Source organism: Callithrix jacchus, chromosome 9, assembly GCF_049354715.1.
Source record: "Callithrix jacchus isolate 240 chromosome 9, calJac240_pri, whole genome shotgun sequence".
NCBI classification, from domain to species: domain Eukaryota; kingdom Metazoa; phylum Chordata; class Mammalia; order Primates; family Cebidae; genus Callithrix; species Callithrix jacchus.
In genome coordinates this window covers 119756719-119780560 of record NC_133510.1, presented here as the reverse complement: position 1 = coordinate 119780560, position 23842 = coordinate 119756719, and the positions used below count along the sequence as shown (strand labels likewise).

At 44.5% G+C, this 23842-nt stretch overlaps 1 protein-coding gene across 7 annotated transcripts; it reads left to right on the top strand.

Moving 5' to 3' along the window:
• Nucleotides 1–143: 143 nt before the first annotated feature.
• Nucleotides 144–22334, top strand: SPRING1 (SREBF pathway regulator in golgi 1). Of its 7 annotated transcripts, none has more exons than XM_009004737.5 (6): nucleotides 144–433; nucleotides 13035–13191; nucleotides 16973–17124; nucleotides 17548–17661; nucleotides 19137–19211; nucleotides 19529–22334. In XM_009004737.5, exons 1-6 carry the CDS (start codon nucleotides 323–325, stop codon nucleotides 19610–19612), a joined length of 693 nt encoding a protein of 230 aa, XP_009002985.2. In that variant the 5' UTR covers nucleotides 144–322; the 3' UTR covers nucleotides 19613–22334. The 7 variants fall into 7 exon arrangements, with proteins under 7 accessions (XP_009002985.2, XP_009002986.2, XP_009002987.2 ...); XM_009004738.5 differs by having other exon boundaries at nucleotides 19372–22334; XM_009004739.5 differs by having other exon boundaries at nucleotides 19126–19211.
• Nucleotides 22335–23842: the final 1508 nt, after the last annotated feature.

Genomic DNA, 23842 nt, shown 5'->3' with positions numbered 1-23842 from the left:
CCGAGCACAGCTACGCCCGCCGCACTCGCGCTATTGCCCGCCCCCTTTCCCGGAATTTAGCCAATAGAAGGCCGCTGCTCCGCAGGGACCAATGGTGAGATCTTGCGCGACTAGCCCGTGACGCTACGGAGCGGAGGCGGGGCGTAGGGCGGGGTCACGTGGGGCGGCGGGCAGGGCTGCCGGGAGCTGACAGGGCCGTGGGCCGTGGGGCCGGCGCCCACCTGGAGGGATGGGGTTGCCGGGCGCGTAGGGGCCATGCCGCCCGGATCCCGGGCCTCCCGCGTTCCGCGCCCCGGCCGCCGCGCCCCACGTCCGCGCCAGGATGGTGAACCTGGCGGCCATGGTGTGGCGCCGGCTTCTGCGGAAGAGGTGGGTGCTCGCCCTGGTCTTCGGGCTGTCGCTCGTCTACTTCCTCAGCAGCACCTTCAAGCAGGTCAGTGGCCGCCCTTCCCTTTTTCCTTCCTTCTTTCCTTCCTTCCTTCCCCTTCCCTTCTTTTCTCCTTCCCTTCTTCCTGCCTCCCTTCCTCCTTTCTTCCTTCCTCCCCCTTTCCTTCCTTCTTCCCCTTTCCTTCCTTCCTTCTTTATCCTTTCCTTCCTTCCCTTCTTCCTCCCACTTCCCTTCCTTCCCTTTCCCTTCCGTCTTCCTTCCCTTCTTCCTTCCGTCCCCCTCCCTTTTGTCCCTCTCTCCCTTTCTTCCTTTCCTCCCTCCTTTCTTCCCTGACGTCCTCTTCCCTCACTTCGTTCTTCCTTCCCTTCCTTCTTCCTTCCCTAATTCCTTCCTTTTTCTCCTTTCTTCGTTCCTTCCGCCTTTTCTTCTCTTCTTCCTTCCTCCCCTTTCTCCGTTGCTTCTTCCTTCCTTCCTTCTTTCCCTTCCTCTTTCCATCCTCCTTCCTTATGTCCCTCTCCCTTCCTCCCTCCTTCCTGTTTCCTCACTTCGTTCTTACTCCTTCCTTCCCTTTCTCCGTTCCTTCCTCCTTCCTTCCCTCCTCCTCCTTTTCCCTCCTCCTCCTTTTCCTTCCTCCTCGCTTTTCTCTGACCTCCCAGCTTCTGCAGCAGCGCCGCCAGGTCGTCCGAGGGTGGGGAGAGGTGTGCATTCCTGTCCGGGTCTCAGCACGGGCGAGGGACCTGCTCACCGCATTGGGTCTGCAGCGAGAAGGGGTTGCTAGGCCAGGGCAGAGCTGGAACCCGAACCCCGAGTTGAGGACCCTTCAGCAGTGGTGGCTGCTTTTATGTACACCTTCTTGCTTTTTACCTGCCGGGTCCAGAGCTAAGAGAGGGTGTGCAAATGCTCGCTTCATCCTCGCGGCAGAAGCGGAGCGTCCCTGTGTTGCAGCCTGAGAAAGGAAGACACAGAGAGGTGGCCAGGGTCGGCCAGCGCTGGCATGGGTGCCCTTCGTTTAATCTGGGGGCTCTGTGTCCTCCTGGGTGACTCAGAAGGACCCACAGTTTCTTTTCTGCTTTCTTTGCATACTTAATCGGTGGAATTCCACCCCTCCAACACACTGCACCCCTTCATTTTCCTTCCAGGTGAGAATTTCTGGGAGAAACAGCAAGGAGCTTGGGTGGGAAGTCTAACCCAAAGCATTCATAAGTTTGTTTAGAAGTTCAGGTTGAGTGCTTAGATTTGTAGAAAGGGTGGTTATTACACCCCAGGGTACATTCAGGATAACCCTAGGTATGCTGTTGTCCTGATGTGGTTATAAAAAGCTTTCCTTTTTACTCTCAAAGCTCAAGTTTGTAAATAAAATACGTAAACGAGTAGAACATTGATAAAACTATGTAGTCCCCCTCGTTTTAGTGGATTGGCAGGAGCTGTGAAAAGGGAAGAATAGGCAGGGCATTGTACGTGACCTCCCTCCCACCTTAGGCAAACAGAGAGGCCGAGTGTTGGCCGGGATGTCTGGGTGATCATGTGAGTGATCAGACTTCTGTGACTTGTGTTTTCTGCCACCTCAGACACCTCCTCACAGTCGTGTGTTGTCCCTTCTCTGTCTTGTGGACCCCTGAGTGGTGGTGTATGCCAGGAGTCCATCCTCTACCTTCCTCTCTACCTAATTCAGGTGATCTCTGGGGCCATTGTTAAATACTCAGGTTATCTCTGAGGGGATGCTGGTGGTGTCCTCAGTTGATAACTCCAGCCTAGACTTGTCCAGAAATTTCCAAATTCTTATATCTAATTGCCTAGTTGGCATCTTTTTTCTTTTCAAAAAAATTTTATTGTGGTTAAATATGACATAAAATTTCCCATCTTAATCCTTTTTTTTTTAAACGCAGAGTCTCACTCTGGGTGACAGATAAACAAGTAAACGAACAAGAAATGTTCAGTTAGTGATTCCTATCACAGAATCTCCTGTCACTCTAGGCTGGAGTGCAGTGGCACAATCTCGGCTCACTGCAACCTCCACCTCCCGGGTTCAAGCGATTCTCCTGCCTCAGCCTCCCGAGTAGCTGGGACTACAGGCATGTGCCACCACACCCAGCTAATTTTTGTATCTTTAGTAGATGGGGTTTTACCACGTTGGCCAGTCTGGTCTTGAACTCCTGACCTCAAGTGATCCACCTGCCTTGGCCTCCCAAAGTGCTGGGATTACAGGCATCAGCTACCACACCCGGCCCTATCTTAACCATTTTTAAAGTGTGCAGTTCAGTGGTATTAAATACAGCCTTAACGCTGTGCAACCATCACCACCATCCATCCCGATAACTCTTGTAGAAACTGAAACTTCATACTTCTTAAACAATAGCTCCTCATTTCTCCCTTCCCCCAGCCCCCGGCAACCACCCTTCTACTTCTTAGTTGATGTTGAATGTGTTTGTGTTTGGACCAAATAGAACTCTTGATTCTCTGCCAGCACTTGTTCCTCTCCGAGTCTTCCCAGTCTCACTCAGTGGCATTACTGTTCCCAGGTATTCAAGACACTTCATTCTTTTTCCTCTCACTCCCTGTATCCAAAGTACTGGCTCTGCCTTTAAAGTGTATCCTGAATCTGTTCATTTCTTCAGAGTGTCACTGCTGCCACCCTAGGCCAAGCCACTGGCATCTCTCGTGTCAGATAAAACTCTGGATGCTGTTCCAGGATCTCTGCACGGTAGAATCTTTTTTGTCATTTCAGTTCATTCTGTTGCTGTTTCAGACCATACCTGGTGACAAAACGTAAATTACTTCCATTCCTTGCTCTGAAACCTGCTTTATTTTCTTTGTGGTAGGAATCACGAACTGAGCATTTCTTGTTCATTTGCTTGTTTATCTGTCTTGCTTCACTCTCTCTTTTAGGCCTTAATATTCTTGAGAACAGAGACCTTGTCTGTCTTGTTCATAGACTCTCCAGCCCCCGGGATACTGCCAACCACTCCATGGGAATCCAAATATTGATTGAACAAACAAGTGAGTCTTTTTAATTGGGCTGAATGTTTCTTTTCAGTCTGGCATACGTGTGCTAGCCTTTCACCTCGTGGCTCAGGTACTGTTCTGTGACCTTCCCTACAGCCACCTTTCAGTACCCTGACACATCATCTTCATTTTAAACTTACAGTCCTGCATCACTCAAGGTTCTAAAAAATGCATCTTTAGGTGATTTTGCTACACCTGTAGGCTGTGTGGCACGGCCTATTGCTCCTAGGCTCTAAACCTCTACAGCGTCTGACAGTACCGAATACTGGAGGCCATTGCAACACAGTGGGAAGTATTTGTGGATCTATATATATCTAAACATAGAAAAAGTACAGTAAAAATACTGTAAAGAAAAAAATGGGCTGGGTGTGGTGACTCACACCTGTAATCCTAGCAGTTTGGGAGGCTAAGGTGAGTGGATCACTTGAGGTCAGGAGTTTGAGACCAGCCTGGCCAACGTGGCAAAACCCCATCTCTACTAAAAATACAAAAATTAGCCAGGTGTTTTGGCACATGCCTGCAATCCCAGCTATTCAGGAGGCTGAGGCATGAGAACTGCTTGAACCCAGGAGGTGGAGGTTGCAGTGAGCCAAGATCATGCCTCTGTACTCCAGCCTGGGCAACAGAGTGAGACCGTTTCAAAAAAAAAAAATAAGAAGAAAAGCTGTGTACGGTGGCTCGCGCCTGTAATCCCCACACTTTGGGAGGCCAAGGCGGGCAGATCTCGAGGTCAGGAGTTCAGGACCAGCCTGGTTAACATGGTGAAACCCCGTCTCTACTAAAAATACAAACATTAGCTGGGTGTGGTGGTGTGCACCTGTAATTCCAGCTACTCAGGAGGCTGAGGCAGGAGGCTTGAACCCGGGAGGCAGAGGTTGCAGTGAGCTGAGATCGTGCCACTACACTCCAACCTGGCGACAGAGCCAGATTCCTTCTCAAAAAAAAAGAAGAAGAAAAAAAATGGTACACCCATAAAGGACACTTATCATGAATGGAGCTTATGGGACTGGAAGCTGTTCTGGATGAGTCAGGAGTGAGCGGGGATTGAATGTGCAGGCCTAGGACATCACTGTGTACCACTGTCAAGTGTACACAGGCTGCACTGCATGTATTTTAAGATTTTTCTTTAGGAAGTTAATATTCACTTACTGTAATGCTTTTACTTTATAAACTTTAATTTTTTTAACTTTTTGGCTGTTGTATTAATAACATTTAGCTGAAAACACAAACACATTGTACAGTGGTACAAAAATATTTTTCTTATTTATATCCTTATTCTATAAGCTTTTTTCCCCCAAATTTTGTTTTATTACTTTTTAAACTTTTTTTTGTTAAAAACTAAGACAAGCACATGTTAGCCTAGGCTTTCCACAGGGTCAGGCTCACCAGTATCCCTGTCTTCCCCTCCACATCATGTCTTCTTTTGTGTCCTTCAGTAGCACTTAAAATGCTCTCTTCCGGTACAGACTTATCCCTCATCATTATTAGTGCGCTGGATATTTCCCTGACTAGTGGTCAAAGATGAACATCTTACTGGTTTTGGTAATTTGAATGTTTGCTTCTGAAGGGGCCTAGTCATGCCCTTTGACCATTTTACTATTGGGTGTCCTCTGTCACTTTGTAGGAATTCCTTGTGTTGAGGCCTACTATTTCTTTGTGACAGTTCAGGCTGGGACTCTGATTCAGGTCCACCTGATTTTAAAGCCCACGTTCTCAATTCGTGACCATCATGATAGAGATGGAATGGGTAACATGCAGCCTTGGTGTTGCTTGCACGGTTATATCGTTGTCTTGTTTGGTTTTGTTTGTTTGTTGAGATGAGTGGAGATGGTTCACTGTAGCCTTTGCCTCCCAGGCACAAGTGATTCTCCTACCTCAGCCTCCCAAGTAGCTGGGACTACAGGTGCACACCACTATACCTGGCTAATTTTTTGTATTTGTATTTGTATTCTTTTGAGACAGTTTAGCTCTTGTTGCCCAGACTGGAGTGCAGTGGCGTGATCTCAGCTCACTGCAACCTCCTCCTCCCAGGTTCAAGCAATTCTCCTGCCTCAGCCTCCTTAGTAGCTGGGATTACAGGCATGCACCACTACGCACCACAACGCCCGGCTAATTTTGTATTTTTAGTAGAGCCCATGTTGGCCGGGCTGGTCTCAAACTCCTGACCTCAGGTGATCAGCTTGCCTCAGCCTCCCAAAGTGCTGGGGTAACAGGCATGAGCCACAGCGTGCAGGCTTCTGTATTTTTAGTAGAGACGGGGTTTTACCAGGTTGCTCAGCCTGATATCAAACTCCTGAGCTTAAGCAATCCGCCCTCCTCTGCCTCCCAAAATGCTAAGATTACAGGTGTCAGCCACTGTGCCTGGCCAGTATTTTTAAAAATGGGATAAAAATGTATGAGATTTCATACAAATCCTTTCTTCTGGCTTCTCTTGAAATACCAGGATACTTGTCAACCCTGGGTCTGTGTCTGGTCCGGCAGCCATTGGGAAACTAAGTGAGCCAAGCTGCAGTTCTTAAGATCTGGGATCTGCTCTCCGCTGAGCCGCTCAGTGATTCACTATGTCCCTGCCTGATCTCCTTGGAGAGTAGTTGCCAGGGCAGTTCCCAAGGAGTTGGTCATCCTCTTCTGGGCACACGGTGGGATTGGCTCCCACACTCTTCGAAGGAGGGTGGCTGTGTGCCATGCATTGGCTTATACAGTATAAACTGTCACTTGCAGGCAGAAGCCTTGGTGACCATGGAGGCCTTGTGCTGAGAGCCTCATTCAGCCTGAGGGACTAGGGTAAGCAGAACCCCTCAGCTCACCCATGATAGACTCATAGCATGAGCAAGAAACAATCTTCTGTGACGCCATTGACGCTGAGGGGTTTTTTGGTTTTATTTATTTGTTTTTGGTACAGGGCCTTGCTCTGCCATCCAGGCTGGGGGGCAGTGATGCCATCATCGCTCTTTGCGGCCTCGAACTCCTAAGCTCAAGGGATCCTCCCATGTTAGGCTCCCAAATAGCTGGGACTACAGGCATGCACAACCACACCCAGTTAATTTCTTTCTTTTTTTCATAGATACCAGGCCTCTTTATTTTTTCCAGGCTGGTGTCAAACTCCTGGGTTTAAACAATGGCCTGCCTCAGCCTCCGAGAGTGCTGGAATCACAGGCATGAGCTACTACACCCAGCCTTTAGTTTTTTATAATAACCCACCAGGTTCCAAAATGTGGTCTGTGGACCCCAGAGGGTCCCTGAGACTCTTTCAGGGAGTCTGCAAGGCCCGAAGAATTTTCAAAATAACACTAAAATGTTACTCGCTTTTTCACCTTGTTGACACTTTGACTGATGGTGCAGAGGTCATGGTGGTAAAGCCGGTGCCTTAGCAAGGATGAAAGCGGTGGAGCACACTGTACGAGGAGTCGTGTTCCTCATGGCCATGCTTGCAGTTTCCAAAAAAGTACTAATTTCACTTCAGAATGAAGCAGTCAAAATTACTGCTTTTGCTAAATTTTCATCCCCAAATAACATACCTTTTCTGTGTAGTGAGAAGGGAAGTACGACTAACAGCACGTTCTGCCTACAGAAATATGATGTTGTCTTGAGGAAGAGCTTTGGGAATTGAGTTGCAAGGTTAAGTAGCCACTTTTTTCATGGAACACGATTTTTTCTTGAAAGAACAACAGATACACTAGTTATTCAGATTTGGGTAATTGGGAGACATTTTCTTGAAAACGAATTAAGCTAGTTACTTTACAGAAAACGTCTGACGTTATTTGCCAGTGATAATATTTAAGCTTTCAAGTGAAAATTAGAATTTTGGAAAATGTGTATCTGCTACCCTTAGCTTGTAAAACTTTCTAACACCTAAAGATTAAGTCACTGGTAATATTAACAAATGTGATTTTTAAAATATTGTATAATGAAAATGTGTCAATTAGAAGATCTGCATAAGAGCTGTTCAATGTGCAAGACAGAGTCAGGATTTTAACCGTTTATGAAAAATTCATAGATATGGCTTCAGATGCCGCAGTGTGCTGAAGGAACTGGGTTTCTTGGTTAAGTTTTATTGAGATATAATTCACATATCATACAGTTGACCCATTTGAAATATATAATGCTGGTTTGTAGTATATTTCCAGGCTGTACACGATGGCTCACACCTGTAATCCCAGCACTTTGGGATGCTGAGGCAGGTGGATCACCTGAGGTCAGGAGTTTGAGACCAGCCTGGCCAACATGGTGAAACCCTATCTCTACTACAAATACAAAAATTAGTCAGGTGTGGTGGGGAGGGAGGCTAAGGCACCAGAATCACCTGAAGCCAGGAGGCGGAAGTTGCAGTGAGCCGAGATCCACTACTACACTCCAGCCTGGGTGACAGAGCAAGACTCTGTCTCAAAAAAAAATTAAAAAGTAGTATATTCACAAACCAGTAGTTCTAAAACATTTTCATCATCATCTTCCCCCTGCCCCTCAGTCCTAAGCAATCACTAATCTACTTTGTTTCTATAGTTTTGCCTATTTTAGATATTTCATGTAAATGGCATTTAATAAATACGTGGTCTTTTTTGATTGGCGTTTGTGTTTAGCATAATGTTTTCAAGGTTTACCCATGTCCTAGCATGTATTAGCACTTCATTTTTATGTCCGAATAATATTCCATTGCGTGCATCTGTCACATTCTGTTTATTCATTCTTTGTTGAGAGGCATTTGGGTTGTTTCCACCTTTTACTTATGAATAATGCTGTTACAGACATTCATTTACAGGTTTTCTTGTGGACGTGTTTTCATTGCTCTTGATATATTAGCAATGGCATGACTGGGTCAGATGGTAAATCTGTAACTTTTTGAGGAACCGCACAACTGTTTTCCAAACTGGCTGCACTGTATGCAGTGAACTTTGAGGAAACTGCAGTTGTCAAATTCTGGTGTAGTACTTAGTGTCAAGTATGGTATAGTATTATCCATAATTTTCTGCAAAAGTTATTAAAGTAGTCCTCCCCTTTCCCACTGCACATCTGTGTGAAATAGATTTTCTTCGTATACTCCAACCCAGACAATGTATTGGGACAGACTGAATATAGAGGTTGCCTTGGAGATCCAGCTGTCTTCCATTAAGGAAAACATTAAAAAGTTTGCAGAAATATAAAAACATTGCCCCTCTCCTTACCAGGTTTTTTAAAAATATGTTTTTTCACAAAAAAATTTATGTACTGAATTCATTGTTGTTATTTTTAATGAATAAAAATGATCTAAAATAAATATTTTAAGGATTTATGTTTTCATTTTCAGTATGGTAAGCATCAATAGCCATAACTCACATAAACCCACATATTGGAGTCCTCAGTAATTTTTAAGACTAGAAAGGGTTCCAGAACCCAAGGCTGTGAGCCCCGCTGTCCTGGGTGCTCCAGCAGAGGGGCTCCTGCATGTGTCTGACTTGGCCGCCCCTCCTCCGCTGGCCTCAGTTTGGGTGGTCTTCCACTCACTAGCTGTGGGCCTCGAGGGAGCTGGGGTTCTTCCTCTGTAAAATGGAGATGGTGAGATGGAGTGTACGGGTCCAGGGTGTGTACACCCTGATTGAGAAGAGGTTATGAACCCCATGAATCCCTCTGCTGCAGTGAGACCAGATGCTGCAGCTTTTGCCTGGAGAATAGTTGATTATCCTCTGCTGCTCTGAATTCCTCTTTTCTTTGGTTTTCATGTTAATTAATGCTTTGGGGGATAACTTGTAGAGATGGGCAGCAGGAGAAATCAGCGATGATGGTGAGGATGCCACTGAGGGAGGGTGGGGAATGGTGAATGGTACAGGTGACTTGGGTGCATTTTATTTAACAAATAACACCAACTGTGTGCCAGGCACTGTTCTGCTGGTTGGCAAAGACAGAGTGGGCAGACAGAGTGGGCAAAGCAGATGACACCCCTCTCCTCCAAGAGACTATATTCTGCTAGCAGGTAAGGAGGAGAGATAGTAAATAAGCAAAATAATTTCAGATAATGATGCATGAATGAAGAAAACAAAGCAGGATGACATGATCTGGGGCAGGGCGGGCCTGACTATGTGAGATTAAACAACTTCCAATCTTGGGAGTCAGAAGGGTCTTAAACTTCCTATCATGTGACCTAATGTTCTCATTCCTGTTCAAGTGGCACCGCTCCTGAAAGTCTCAGGGCTATTTGCATAACTCCTTGAAAATATGTGAGCATGTTCCGCCTTAAGGGAGCTAACTAAGTAAATTGGTGCCAAGTTAGATACTATTTGAAGTGAGGTATAATATATAATATGAGAGTTGCTAATTTGGTGGGTTTTTTTGTTTTTCATTGATTACTAAGGTACATGTATTTCAGAATGTTTGTCTCGTATTGCACAGGGTAGAGGAGGGAACAGTTACCCATAATCTCACTAACCAGAGGCATCCACTGTTCATATTTGGGCATATTTTCGTTCTGCCATTTTTCATACTTTTTGTTTGTATAGTTGAGGCACACTGTTTCTTCACTTAACATATAAGCATTTCCCTATCTTTAAAAGCTCTTTGGAAATTGATTTTTATAACTAAACATTCCCATTATCAAGCAGCTTTTAGCCATTTCCCAAATACTAGACATTTGAAATGCCCTCTGGCCCTTCTCCCTCTCCCCTGTGTTTTTGAGGTTCATAAGCAAGTCCCTCCTAATGACAAGAGTGCCTTATGTTTCCATGCTTCACTGCTGACGTGGGGCATTCATCTCACTTGACCTGCGATAACTCCTGAAAAGTACACAGCACAGTTATGAATACAGCCCTTCTAAAGTCGGACACAAAGCAACACGTTAGTCATCACAATGTATTTCCGTAGCTCTTTACAATTAGGAAGAAAGCTCATGGATTTTTGGCTCCTGCTCTTTTCTTTGTATCCTGTACCCCATGTGGACATCTGTCATCGCATGTGCAGTGACTGATTGCACTGATGTATGGACATACCCCTTTCTCAACAGCCCTGAGGCTCTTAGAATACAGAACCGGACTGCCATTTGTCTCTGTATCTTCAGCATTTAGTAAGAACTAGATACCTTCGAATAAATCTTAAGTGAAAAAAATATAAATATGAGGAAAAGCTTCAAATTGAGACAACCTAACAGAGTAGCTGAAAGAGCTTAGGAAAGGTAGAAATTCCCCCATCCTGTGAAGGAATGCCCTCAGCACCCGTTGCAAGACTGGGCCTTCCAAAAAGCAAATGTTGCGAAATCATTTCTGCCACATGCTTTCACTGTCCTTTTGGCAAGGTCTTGAATATTCATGTTTGAAAACACGTTGAAGTGCTGGGAGAATTGCTTTCCTGTTTACCAGGAATGTCATTATGTGGCAGGGGTCCTCCGGGGACGCACTTGACCGTGAACCCTTGTTTTCTTTCTGAAGAATAACAGGATAGCGCGGCAGTAATGTTAAGATCACTTTTAACCTTGTCGTAAAATCCAGTTTACTGTACTTTGGCCAAGCTCTTAATAGTCTTTATGGTTATTAATTTATCTAGGGTAGCATTTTTGCTCAGTTTAGATCGCACATAGCTTGATGATGCAGTTAACTGATAGGGTCCCAGCAGAGCAGAAGAGTATGAATTCACAGGTAGTTAAGCAGCATGCACCTAAGTGATTTGTCCCATACTCCCGAGGCGCCTGCACTTCGCTCCTCTTCTTGCAGTAACCGAGGGATACAGATGTTGTTTTTGTATAACCCGCCCTGGTCCTGCTAGTACCAGTTCTTTCTTTGCAAAGAAGCAAAAGGGTGGGGGCAGAATAGAAATAAAATCCACCTTGAAAGACTGTTTTACTCTTGTAAATCAAAGAACAAAGTCTGGTACTGGTGGGGCTGTGATCAAATTGTAAACACTGTAATGTAAATGCCGGGGCTGCGGTAAATGATATCACAAGCGGTAGGTAGAATGTGGGAGGTTATTTGGCCCTACCTAGCATGTTACTACAAGTTATTCAAGAGAATTGTTTTAAAAGCTCCACGTTTTATTGCAGTATTATCTTTGATAACAAAAACCTGGGCCTAAAGTTGGTCTGTAGAGGATGTGTTTACTAAATGATGGCACATCAACATGATGGATTATTACATAGCCTTGAAAATGTGATTATCAAGATAATGTAGGGACTTGGAAATGTTTTACTATCCAATTAGTGTCAAGAAGAGCTGAATGCAAAACATCCTAATTTGTATAAATGTTCAGGTCAAAAGCTAGAAGTTAAAATGCAAAAACAAATATAATGTATTTAAGTTGATGGGATTATGGACAATTTTTGCCTTTAGTGTTGGTAATTGTATTTTTTAAACAATTTTTTGAAGAATTACAGATTTACAGAAAAATTGCAAGTATAATAGAGTTTCTACAGAATCTTCACTTAGTTTCCTTCTGTCGTTAATAATCCTGTTTTGTTTTGTTTTGTTTTGTTTTTGAGACGGAGTTTCACTCTTGTTACCCAGGCTGCAGTGCAATGGCGCGATCTCGGCTTATCGCAACCTCCGCCTCCTGGGTTCAGGCAATTCTCCTGCCTCAGCCTCCTGAGTAGCTGGGATTACAGGCACGTGCCACCATGCCCAGCTAATTTTTTTTTGTATTTTTAGTAGAGACGGGGTTTCACCATGTTGACCAGGATGGTCTCGATCCCTTGACCTCGTGATCCACCTGCCTTGCCCTCCCCAAGTGCTGGGATTACAGGTGTGAGCCACCGCGCCCGGCATGACAGATTATTTTTAATGATAAAAGCCACGAACTCCGTTAGAATAGTGAATGTTTCAAGTGCATAAAAAGCCTTTGGGAGGGATTTCTATCATTGTTTTGTTATCCAATAATCAACTGAAGCCTTCAGAAGAGGCTGTCTCAAGCTTGGCTTGTTTTCTGGCACTTGGACATCTTCCTCCTTAGTTTTTTTAACAGTATAGAAAAGGCAGTTTTGAAGGCTGGCTCCTTCAGACATAGCTTCAAGGCCAGAAGAGATGGTCTTAGACTCTTGACTCCAGGGCAACTCTTCCAGTTGCTTGTCTGGGTAGAGGGCTGGCTGGCCAGTGTGTGTTCAGTACAGGGTTACATACCCAGTGGTCCTTCATAGAAGGAATTCACAAGTTGACATGCTTCATTTTGCCCCTAAAACCAACCATCTAATTCACGTTTTCCCAAACGTCTTACACCGAAGTACCTTTAATTGTAAGTAAAAGGGACTTTGTGCTCTAGATGTCTGAGATGAGAGTCACAGACATTTCCTCTTCTCTTTAAAATGTGTATTCACATTTTAAATTCTGTTCCACGATGTATTTAATAGGAAAAATATTTTAAATTACTTGCCATTAGAAAGAAAACGTCCAAAACTTTTCTTGTCTGACTTTTTCATAAAATTCACACTTTTGCACACTTTTATGATGTGCATGTCACCCAGGAGCCGTGCGTGTAAGTATGCCAGTTTTGAAGCACAGCACTAGCTTATTACTCTCTCCTACAGGTTTATTTAGTGACTTTGGCTCAGGCTTTGCTTGTACCAGGAGAGTGCAGATTACTCTTATGTAAGCTTTTTATAGTATTTCTGTCCTCTTCTGTAGTTTCTATGAGAAACTGGGGAAATTGTAAAAGAAAGGATTCTGGATACTTAACCTTCTCACTTATGGTTTCTTTGCAGGAGGAGAGGGCAGTGAGAGATAGGAATCTCCTCCAGGTTCAAGACCATGATCAGCCCATCCTGTGGAAAGTGCAATTTAACTTGGGCAACAGCAGTCGTCCGAGCAATCAGTGCCGCAACTCCATTCAAGGGAAGCACCTCATCACTGATGAACTCGGTGAGGCTGGCTTTTCTTCCTCTCCAGGCGGTCAGGAGCATAGACTGGGTGGGCCATTCATAGGGCTTTTGTTTTAATAGAGATTCCTGCCTCACTCGTTTCCAACATTCCTCAGGGTTTTGTCTGTTATACCCTACTCATCATTCAAGGTTCCCTTTGACATCAGGGCAGCTTGTTTTGATAACTCTAACTCTTAAAAGCTCCTTCTGCCTACAACTTACAGCATTAGCACTATGTCATGCATTAGTCCCCAGGCCCCTTCTGACAATATCTCCCCAGCCTCAGTATTTCCCCATCTTGCCAATCTTTTATTCTCATCTTGATAGTGAACTCTAGAGGATAAGAGGTCAGCTTTTCTTCTTGGTAACCTGAATAAGGTTGTGTTGACATTGTGTTGACACTCAAGAAATGTACTTGTTGACTGACCAGATCATTTCAAAGTAATCGTAAAGACGTTCAAAAGGTATGACCCTTAACAGTGAAAACATAAATCTACTTGATAAGGTTTTCTCACTTTTAAGCTGTCAGAAGATTTCTGCCTGGGCAAGATGGTTGGACTAGACACCTGCTAAGCTCCTACCACTTGAAGATTGCTGAGTCTTCTTAGAGAGTGAGACTCCTGCTAGTGCTTAGCCTGTAATCATGGAGCCCTTCCTATGTACTGGGCACTGGGCTAGCAGCATTCCTTGAATATTTCCTCTGATTTTTGCAACAGTCCTTTGAGATAGATACCACTATCCTCATATTATAGGTGAAGACATAGCAGCAAGGTTGAGGAACTGGCCCAGGATTGCCAAAGATTTTATAAACCTTAAACGTGATACCATTATCACATCAAAAAAAGTAACAATTTCTCCTAATGTCAAATATCCAACAGTATGCAAAGTTCCCTGATTGTTTTACATACTTTTGTTTCTACTGGAGGTTTGCGAATAACATGCTTTTTTTTTCAAGAGCAAATTTTGCCCTATTTCTAAAAGTCTCAGAACAAATGGATTGTGAACGTGACAATATGGAAATTGCTATAGATAACACTGTGTTAGAATCTTCATCTATACCCAATGAAGCTGAACTAAATTTAAAGACACCTGCTGTCTTTAAAATGAAAACCACAGGCCGGTGTGTTGCCTCACACCTGTAATCCCAGCACTTTGGGAGGCCAAGACAGGAGGATCACTCAAGCCCAGGAGTCCAGGACCAGCCAGGGCAACATTACAAAACTATGTCTCTACAAAAAGTAAAAAATTAGCTGAACATGGTGGCACACCTCAGCCTCCTGAGTCCCAGCTACTGGGAGGCTGAAGTGGGAGGATCACCAGAGCCTGGGGAGGTTGAGGCTGCAGTGAGCCATGATTATGCCACTGCACTGCAGCCTGGGTGACAGTGAGAGCCTGTCTCAAAAAAAAATAAGAAAAAAACCACAGTGCATTATTGCTTAAAAAGGGGGGTTTTGTATTCCTTGCAAAACAAAAACACTTTATAAAAGATCTCAAAGTCTCCAAACCAGAGATGAAATAATTTGGAAATGAAGAAAGGAGCTGGGGAAAACTGCCCGCCTCAGGTAACACAGCTGGAGTGTTTTGCACCAAAATGCATTCTCAACTCAGCAGTGATGCCAGCGACAAGCTGTGTTTTTAAGATCACGTTGAAAAAGCAAATCATGTTGAAAATAATGTGGGTTTGGTTTTTTGTTTTTAATAATCAGAGTGAAGTTTAGCAAAAGGAAGTTACTTCCACAAGGTGACATAGTCAAGAGGCAGACATTGACTTGGAATTCAGGGCTTCTTACAGGATGTATGATATTCAGTGAGAAAACATGGAATCTTACGCTCTGATTTTCATGTTTAGCATTGGGTTAGGAGCACAGTTTGGCATCTTCTTTTATCATAGCTAGTGAAAGAATATTCTTTTGATTAATCTGGGCGAGACAGAGACTCTCAGACTCCTTGAGTAAAAAATTCCAGGAATGAATCAATCAGTCAATTAATAAAAACCCAAGAGCTATAGGCTTTATTTTTTTCTCCATGAATGTGGGTGAAGTAAGTAGTTTAGTTAAGAAAACATGTAAGAACTTATGCCTCTTAGCAAGCAGATGCCACTATGAATATTGCCAGGGTAACACATTATTAAATCATTTGCATTTACAAACTTTTCAAAGGCTGGAAGTTAATTTTCAAGGCAATAGCAACACAGTATGAGGTTGTGATCTTACAGGACTCCTGTTGGAAATAACGTTTGTGTGAGTAGATGTCTGATGCAAGATGAGAGGTCTTGATGAGCTTGCTTTCACTGGGAGCGAGAAAAAGCTGCAGTTTGAAGGCTGAATACTGTAAGTTGGCAGTGGGGAAGGAAAAGAACGCCTGAGATGCTGACACTTAGGAAAAGTAAAGGGCAGAAAGAGAATTTCAACTGGTAGAGTTTAGGTCACATTATATAGAGTTGCTATGTATGTATTATTTTGAGCAGAATTTGGAGGAAAATGCTAACTAACATATTTACATTTTGTTTTTGTTGCTAGTTCCTGTAAAGAAAATGAGTAAAAATAGGAAGAATCCCAAGAAACATTTACTATAGTATTAGAATCATTCCTCTCTTAATTTAGAAGACACAATAACATAGTTAAACAGCAACTACAACAAAAGGCACCAATTCCCAAATATCTGGAACCCCGTTCTCTATAGGTCTCATTTGCCCAAGTCATAAGTGAGGGCCCATTTAGTTTCTTCATTATCATTATTCTACTGCTGCCTCCTGCTTTTGAACAGACTTTGTTTTCTAAAGTAGTTTCTGAAAACAGCCTTATCCTTCACCAGGTCTCCTTCTCTGAGGATTAAGAACCTGGGGCCTATGGAATGGAGTAAGGCGGGGAGCAGCTGCTCTGCACCTGTGGGCCTGCGCGTGCACCTGGGAGCTCATGTGTACACCTGGGAGTTTCCTGAGGGCCAAGTGGTGGCCCTTATGGACTCCTCCTTACATTTTTCTGTCTCATTCCCGGAAGGATATAGAGAAATGTCTGTTTCGCAGCTCTAAACAATAAATTAGCTTTTGTAAGGAGATTTTTTTCTCTAAAGTTGGGCATGAATTGGTGGGTTAGAGGGGGCTTGTGTATGTAGATGATGGGATTTATAAGAAGTGTGGGGGATTAGGAGGTTTTTTTCTTCCTTGAGTGTTAGAGAACTGCATTCCCAAAGGCTGCAGGTTGATTGAGTCCCTGGCATGTACATGTACAAATCAGTGTATAAGGGTTACATGTGGATATTTCTATTTTTATAATCTTCCAGATTACTCAGTAAGCAGTGAGCATCTAAAAGAGATTTGTAAAGTGGTTTGTTTGTTAAATCTAGAAGGATCTCACTTCTGTCAATCAGTGCCTTGGTTTTTTCTGTTTTAAACTTTTTGTTCAAAAGCGAATGACATTTTTCTTCAGGCACAGATGAGCTGTTGGCTTGCATAGGTTAGGATAGGAGAACGTAGCTTGACCTGGTGATGAAATCAAACGTGTGCCAGCAGACTAAACAGTAGTTGTAGGTAGGTTACGATGGGCAGCCTGGCAATAATGTGGGAGTGCGTGCTTTCTGTAAACGAATGCATGGGGAAAGCAAGCCCCACTCACAGCATGTCCAATTTCTAGCTCTTTGGTGCTTAGGATGATGCCCCAGACTCCAGCTCCTGTCTCTCTCTGTTCTTTGCATGCTGTACTTTCAGTGCTGCTTCATGGTTATCCCTGATAGGGAGGTGGAGAGGCTGCTGGTTTTATGCTAAGGTGGTCTCTGACTTTCAGGCTACGTTTGCGAGAGGAAGGATTTGCTGGTGAACGGCTGCTGTAACGTGAACGTCCCCAGCACAAAGCAGTACTGCTGTGATGGCTGCTGGCCCAACGGCTGCTGCAGCGCTTACGAGTACTGTGTCTCCTGCTGCCTGCAGCCCAACAAGGTATGGGGAGTTGCTCCTGGCTCCACAGCTCCTTTTTCCTTTTGGCCTTTGTTTTGTGATGAGCATTAGGCTCTTCCTGTGAGGTGCTTCTGAAAATAAAACTTAGAAAGGAACTTTGTAGGTGTCAGAAATTGCTGCACAATAGCTTTTATCTGACAGGAAAGGAGGTGGTTCCCAGTTGCTTGAATGGTTCTTTCGCAGAATGGACCATTGTATTGCTAATCACATATCTGGTGAATAAGATACCCGGGGTGCTGTGGCATGCACATGTGTGCACGCGTGTGTCCCTTCCCCTCCCTCCTTTTCTCCTTCTCTTTCCCCCCTCTCTTTATATCAGCATTCTCTTAGTTTAGGAGAGATAGCCAAGGTCACCTTGTGCTGGCTTAGGTAATTTATTACAGGCACTAACTTTTGTTTCCATAGCAACTTCTCCTGGAGCGCTTCCTCAACCGGGCAGCTGTGGCATTCCAGAACCTCTTCATGGCAGTCGAAGATCACTTTGAGTTGTGCCTGGCCAAATGCAGGACCTCATCCCAGGTCAGAAGCTGTGATGTCTCTAGCTGTAGGATGGCAGCTGATGGGTTAGAAGAAGACTAGAAAATACACACTGAGATCCTTTTGCAGGGGTGGTAATGGAGAAGAGACTCAAATGAAGCCATGTCACGCTTTGTTTGGTGTAATGATAGTATTTAAAATGTCAATGTGAGATTTATACAAGTTAGGGGAGGTGAAGCATTTATATGAAATCAGGGTCTAATCAACTTGTATCTCTCCTATCTGGTGGGTACATTTAAATGGAAGCTTAAAATTATTTTTAAGTCTGGTGGAGTCCTAATAGTCCAGCTCCAAAGAGAAGGTCCTCCTCCCTGTCTTTGAAATTTGACCAAGGCTTTCCAGTAACCACTTGTTTAGAGTAAGTAGCAATTTGTTCTGGGATGGAGTCGTTGTTTATTTTAGGATTCAAGGGGATGAGGCAGGTGAATGTTTAAAAATACATGAATAAATCTGTAGGCTGTCAGGCTCTCAATACGAATTAGTGTGCTGTCATTAAATGCTTCGCTCTTTGGGGATTAAATATTATTGCACCTGCTGCCGAAAGCGTCTGAAAGTCTTTTGCCTTTTCATCACTGTCTCCTTGGATCTCAGCTATTGTGATTGGGCAGTTGTGAGCTCTCTTTGTAAAATCACCAGACGTGTTTATTATAGCGCACACTTCTTCTGGCTCCTATTCATGGTGTCGCTAAGATTTTACTGGCTTCGTCTGAGATAATGGACTCATTTGTCATTCTCCAAAGCTCTTGTACCCTTTGCCAGATTTCTGTAGTCCACCTTTTGATTTTATGTCCCTTCTCATGTCTCTGGTTTGTTCTGCGAGCATTCAGTATCATTGGGTAAATGTTTCAAGGATTATAATGAGCATTTGAAAACATTAAGAAATTCCTGATGGTCTTGTTTTGCTTGAAGAGCTTTCCACTTGAATGAGCTTTAAAGGAAATGAGGAGGAAGGCTGAACACATGACTCATTTTGATTCAGATTCTCTCTCATTCTAAGAAACGCTAGAAAAGGCGAAGTATTTTCTTTCCTTCACTGATAAAACCCAAGAATTATTTCCAGTCTTAAGCGAAGCTCCTGTACTTTCGGACCTGGTCTTTTCACCATAAAAAGATTTCCCAATTGCCATTTGATTTGTTTTGATAAAAGTATCCCAAGAAAGAGAAGATTTGGCTATATGTCTGTTAAATTGGATGAATATTTACAAGTTTGTTGCTTAGCATTGGTCTTGGACTAATTAATGAATTCTAGACTAGCCAAAAGCTCAAGTTGCTTGTATGAAAACAAATTGCTGAAAAATTAGCCATCAGGAGTGATTGTCTGCTTTAACTCACACTTCCAATTTGCTTAGCCAAATGAGGCTTGCATCGTATTGTAGGATTTGGCTCGTGCACCAAATTTTTAGGTACATCAACTTTATGAAAGCAATTTAAAGTGCATCTCCTTAGTGTCTCTGCAGGGTTCCTTACCAGGAACTGAATGTCTGAAGACAGGATCAGGCGCAAAACACCCATCGGATCTTAGACTATTTCAGGTAATTTGAGAAAAAGTAGTTGTCTCACGTAGCCAGGTCACAGCAAGGTTATTTTAAAAACTCACTGGTGTACATAAAAAGAAACAATCCCACAGTGCTGTTATGTCCATGTTCATGTAGTTCGTTGGCATTCTCAGTTGAACATTCTTCTTTGTTCCAGAAAGTGCCTTGGAGCCTTTAGTGACATTTGAAGATGGACTGGGCCAGCCTCCTGCACGGAGAGTCTGACAGTCCTGATCGACTCTCACTCTTCCAAGAGGGAGATCTGCGAAGCTGTGCTCGCTCTCACCATGCACTTATCTTCCTTTTGCCAACAGAGCGTGCAGCATGAGAACACCTACCGGGACCCCATAGCAAAGTATTGCTATGGAGAAAGCCCGCCCGAGCTCTTCCCTGCATGACGGGTGCAGCGGACTTGGTCCAGCCCGGGTAAGGAGGCCCCGCTGAAGAACTCACCTCCTGGGGCCCAGCTTTGGCAATCGGGACCAGGCTGTGGGAAGAAGACAAAGGCAGGGCGAGGAAACCTTGGCTTTGACCACGTCTCGTGTTGTCATCTTTGGCTTTGCTTACCACCGGGCTTACCAGATGGAACTCTTCTGCATAGCAACTTGGACCCTCCAGCCCGTCCCATTCGGGAAAGATGAAACCACAGGCCGGGCTCGTGGTGGTGTCGGAGTTCTTGGGTGACTCAGCCCTGGGACCTGCACAGGGACTTGTGACTTGTGTTCGTCAGGGGCCGGTGTCACCTCCAGTTTTGATCCAGGCCCTTTCACTGTAAAATTATTTATTGGGTTCCTTTGGAGCAATGGGAAAATTCTAATGTTTTATGTAGGAAGATGCCATGCCATTCTAGTGGAATATGTTCAAGGAAATTATTTTTATTGTTGGTCTGTGTTCTCAACTTTTGGGAGTTAAATCATTCTTTCACCCAGATAAACAAACATTTTGTCTTTTAGGACATGGGTGCTTTCTCTAGGCAGTTATTTTTGTTTGTATTTTGACAGTAACAAGCATAGGCCCTGAACATGACCTGTTAACCATATCCTAACATCTAAAATTATCTGAAAACTCACTCTTCCTTTCTAATCTAACTGACGGATTTCTAGCAGTGGGCACCATGTGCCCGCCCTCAGGTTCTTTTCTAGTGGCAGTTGAATGTGCTCATATACCCTATGGAGAGCACTGTTTTAGCAGAAATCTAATTTCTCATCCTGGAGGAATTTGTTCTCATTTCTTTTGCCACTTAAAATTAACTGTGGGCTGCTCAGAGGGAGCCTCAGGAGGGTCAGAGGCTCCTCCTCCCGTTCTGTCAATAGAAACCTAGTGCTGAGGCAATCCCTAAACAGACTCACCTCGCAGCTTGCGGTGTGTGTTTATTCTTTATTGCTTTCAGCTTTGGGGTGTAACCGGTACAAATGTTTGGTTTCCCTGTGATCTGTAAAGAAGAAACTCAGCTTCCTATCAGAGCACTGCAAGAGAAGAGCACTGCCCTCAGTGGGAGAGGAGGATGGTCGTTCTGACTTAGAGAATGCCGCACATGTGGGTTGCTGGTGCGTCCTGAATCCACCAGCATAAAGCACTCCCCATCTTTCAGACTGTAACACAGTTTCTCCAGCTCAAGGTCTAGAATATTTGATCCTAAGATCAAGACATCATGCTCTTTGACTAGTACTGCTCTTTGATTTCAGGAGTCACATTAACATACAACTCTCCTATATTCCTTCACAAACCTCAGGATTGAGCAAGGGCTTTGTAATGTTTTTTGGTTCAAATTCTTGACCTGGGAGCAAGGTGCTAATTCTATGGTCAGTATTCAACATTTTCTTCAGTGGAGCTTTTACTTTGGGCCGCATTTGCCATCCAGCACGTTTCTGCAATATGCAGTGGGATTTTCCTTAACTTCCTCCCACTACCTCTTATACTCACCTCCTTTAAATAGGTTTTCCTAGAGGGTACGCCGGTCAGGCAGTTTTCAAAATATTAGATCCCAAGAAATCTATTCCATTTGCATTGGACTTTTCAGAGTCCAGCGGGACTAAATCAAACTGACGTGACAGGATTGTGGCTTGTCTACATATTTCATCCATCCACTTTTTCTGGTAACTCAGTTTGGAATTTCAGTGTCTGTCTTCCCTTGGTTGACATTGGTATCAGCCTCTCCTTTGAGCTTATTTTAACTCTTGAGCAACATAATGTAGATTTCATGTGAAGAGTTTATACTAAAGGGCAGCCTGTGCCTATTTACAGATCCTCTCTGACTTTGTACTTGAAGAGTGCATTTTACATTTCCAGTGCTTTCACAAACAGGAGCTCCAACCTTACGATGGAGAATTAAGCTTTCTTATATTTCCACTTTGTGGATGAGGAAATAGTGAGAGATGAAGTGACTTCCCGGGTCCCCACTGAGATTTAGTGACAGATCCCAAACAAGAACTTCGTCTCTGACTCTAGGTCCAGTCCTCTTCCCGCTGTCTCTTGCCAGCTCCGCCCTGATTCACCATGGGCATATCCCCTGAGAGCAGATATGTTTCAATTGTCCAGGCCAAAAGAGGGGTGAGGTGGCATAAATACCCAAATTAGGGGGAGGATCCAAAGGTCATTTTCATTTGGCTGTGGAATATGTTTTTGTACCTCAGTCAGCTAGGGGTATGTTCACTGTTTGTGGAAATTCACAGCGCTTGAGCCTCCGTAATGAAGCCAGGCTGCAGAGCACCTGGCATGTGCTCCAGGCTCCCAGCTCCCAGCCTGGGACCCTTCCCTGACCTCCACTCTGGTTTGTTTCTGATTCCCTCAACCGAGGGTTTCTAGAATCAAGGACCTTGTCTAAGTTTTGTTTGCCCAGAGCCCAACAAAGTGTGAAATAACACGTTGGGAGTTTAGAAGATCACAAAAGGGATGAAAAAAGCTTTAGAAAAAAATGTTATTGGCCTAGTATGGTGGCTCACGCCTGTAATCCCAGCACTTTGGGAGGCTGAGGTGGGTGGATCACCTGAAGATAGGAGTTCAAGACCAGCCTGACCAATATGGTGAAACCCCGTCTCTACTAAAAATACAAAAACTAGCCGGGTATGGGGGTGTAAGTTGTGAGACTCTGTATCAAAAAAAGGAAAGAAAAAAGAAAAATGTTATTAATAAGTGAGTGTTTTAGGCTGAAGGGAATTGAGTCATACAGCGCTTCTCCCCCAGTTCTGCATCTTATTTGTTGTGCTTCTTGCTGGAGTTGTAAAGATCGGTCCTAATGGAAAGAAACACACAAGAGACTGTGAAGAGGAAAGAAACACACAAGAGACTGAGATAGGCAAGGACAAAGGAGGGAGCCAAACACCTTACATGGGGCCTGGGACCTGGCCATGCTAGAGCTGCTTTTTTTTTGAGATGGAGTCTCATTCTGTCACCCAGGCTGGAGTGCAGTGGTGCAATCTTGGCTCACTGCAACATCCGCCTCCTGGGTTCAAGCGATTCTCCTGCCTCGGCCTCCCACATAGCTGGGATCACAGGAGTGCACCACCACACCCAGCTAAGGTTTTGTATTTTAGTAGATACAGGGTTTCACTGTATTGGCCAGGCTGGTCACAGACTCCTGACCTCAGGTGATCTGCCCACGTCAGCCTCCCAAAGTGCCAGGATTATAGGCATGAGCCACCGCACCCAGCCTGGAGCTGTTACTGATGGGCGAACTCCACAGCTTTTGCAGAAGCAGAGGGTAGGACCTGAGAGCAGTGCTGTCACCTCTCAGCATGTCCCCAAGCCTGACTGGGGGATCCTGGAGATGCCTTAGTTGGCATTGGCCCCACAGGAACTTACAAACAATTTGTAAGTTTCTGAGTGCAGCTTTTCCGATCCTTGGGATCTGCAGATAAATTGTAAATGCAGGGAGTTACTGCTTATTGGATATACTTTTCTTTTTTCTTTTTTTTTTTTGAGACTGAGTCTCACTCTGTCGCCAGGCTCCGGGCTGGAGTGCAGTGGCACAATCTCGGCTCACTGCAACCTCCACCTCCCGGGTTCAAGCAATTCTGCCTCAGCCTCCCAAGTAGCTGGGACTACAGGCATGCAACACCACGCCCAGCTAATTTTTGTATTTTTTAGTAGAGACGGGGTTTCACTATGTTGGCCAGGATGATCTCGATCTCTTGACCTCGTGATCCGTCTGCCTTGGCTTCCCAAAGTGCTGGGATTACAGGCTTGAGCCACCGCGCCCAGCCTGGATATACTTTTCATAGGTAGGACAGAATTCTTTTGGGACTCTAGAGTTGGGAACTGCCACTTACTAGCGGCGTGGTCTGAGGCAGTCTTCCTCCTCTGCATCTCAAGTCCTTCACCTGTGAAATGGGATCACAGCCTCTGCCTCTAAGGATCACTGTGAGGTGTTGCTGTGAGCAAGGCCTGATGCTTGGCAAGAAGTCGATGTCTGCAACTTGGCGGGGAGCAACAGCAGAGGCCGTTGGGTAGGCTCGGATGGGGCTGGATGGACTCCTGGGGTTGGAAGGGTAGGGATTACAGAGCTCTTGTTAGTATTGTACTGTTTTTGTTCTTGTTTTTGTTTTTTTTGAGATGAAGTCTCGCTCTGTCATCCAGGCTGGAGTGCAGTGATGTGATCTTGGCTCGCCGCAACCTCCGCCTCCCGGGTT

Bases quoted from the DNA above. Each gene is read 5' to 3' on its own strand.
- SPRING1 (XM_009004737.5), top strand. From the start codon at position 323: ATGGTGAACCTGGCGGCCATGGTGTGGCGCCGGCTTCTGCGGAAGAGG. The intron at 17,125-17,547 runs GTATGGGGAGTT...TTGTTTCCATAG, and splicing joins GCTGCCTGCAGCCCAACAAG to CAACTTCTCCTGGAGCGCTT. The intron at 17,662-19,136 runs GTCAGAAGCTGT...GTGTCTCTGCAG, and splicing joins AATGCAGGACCTCATCCCAG to GGTTCCTTACCAGGAACTGA.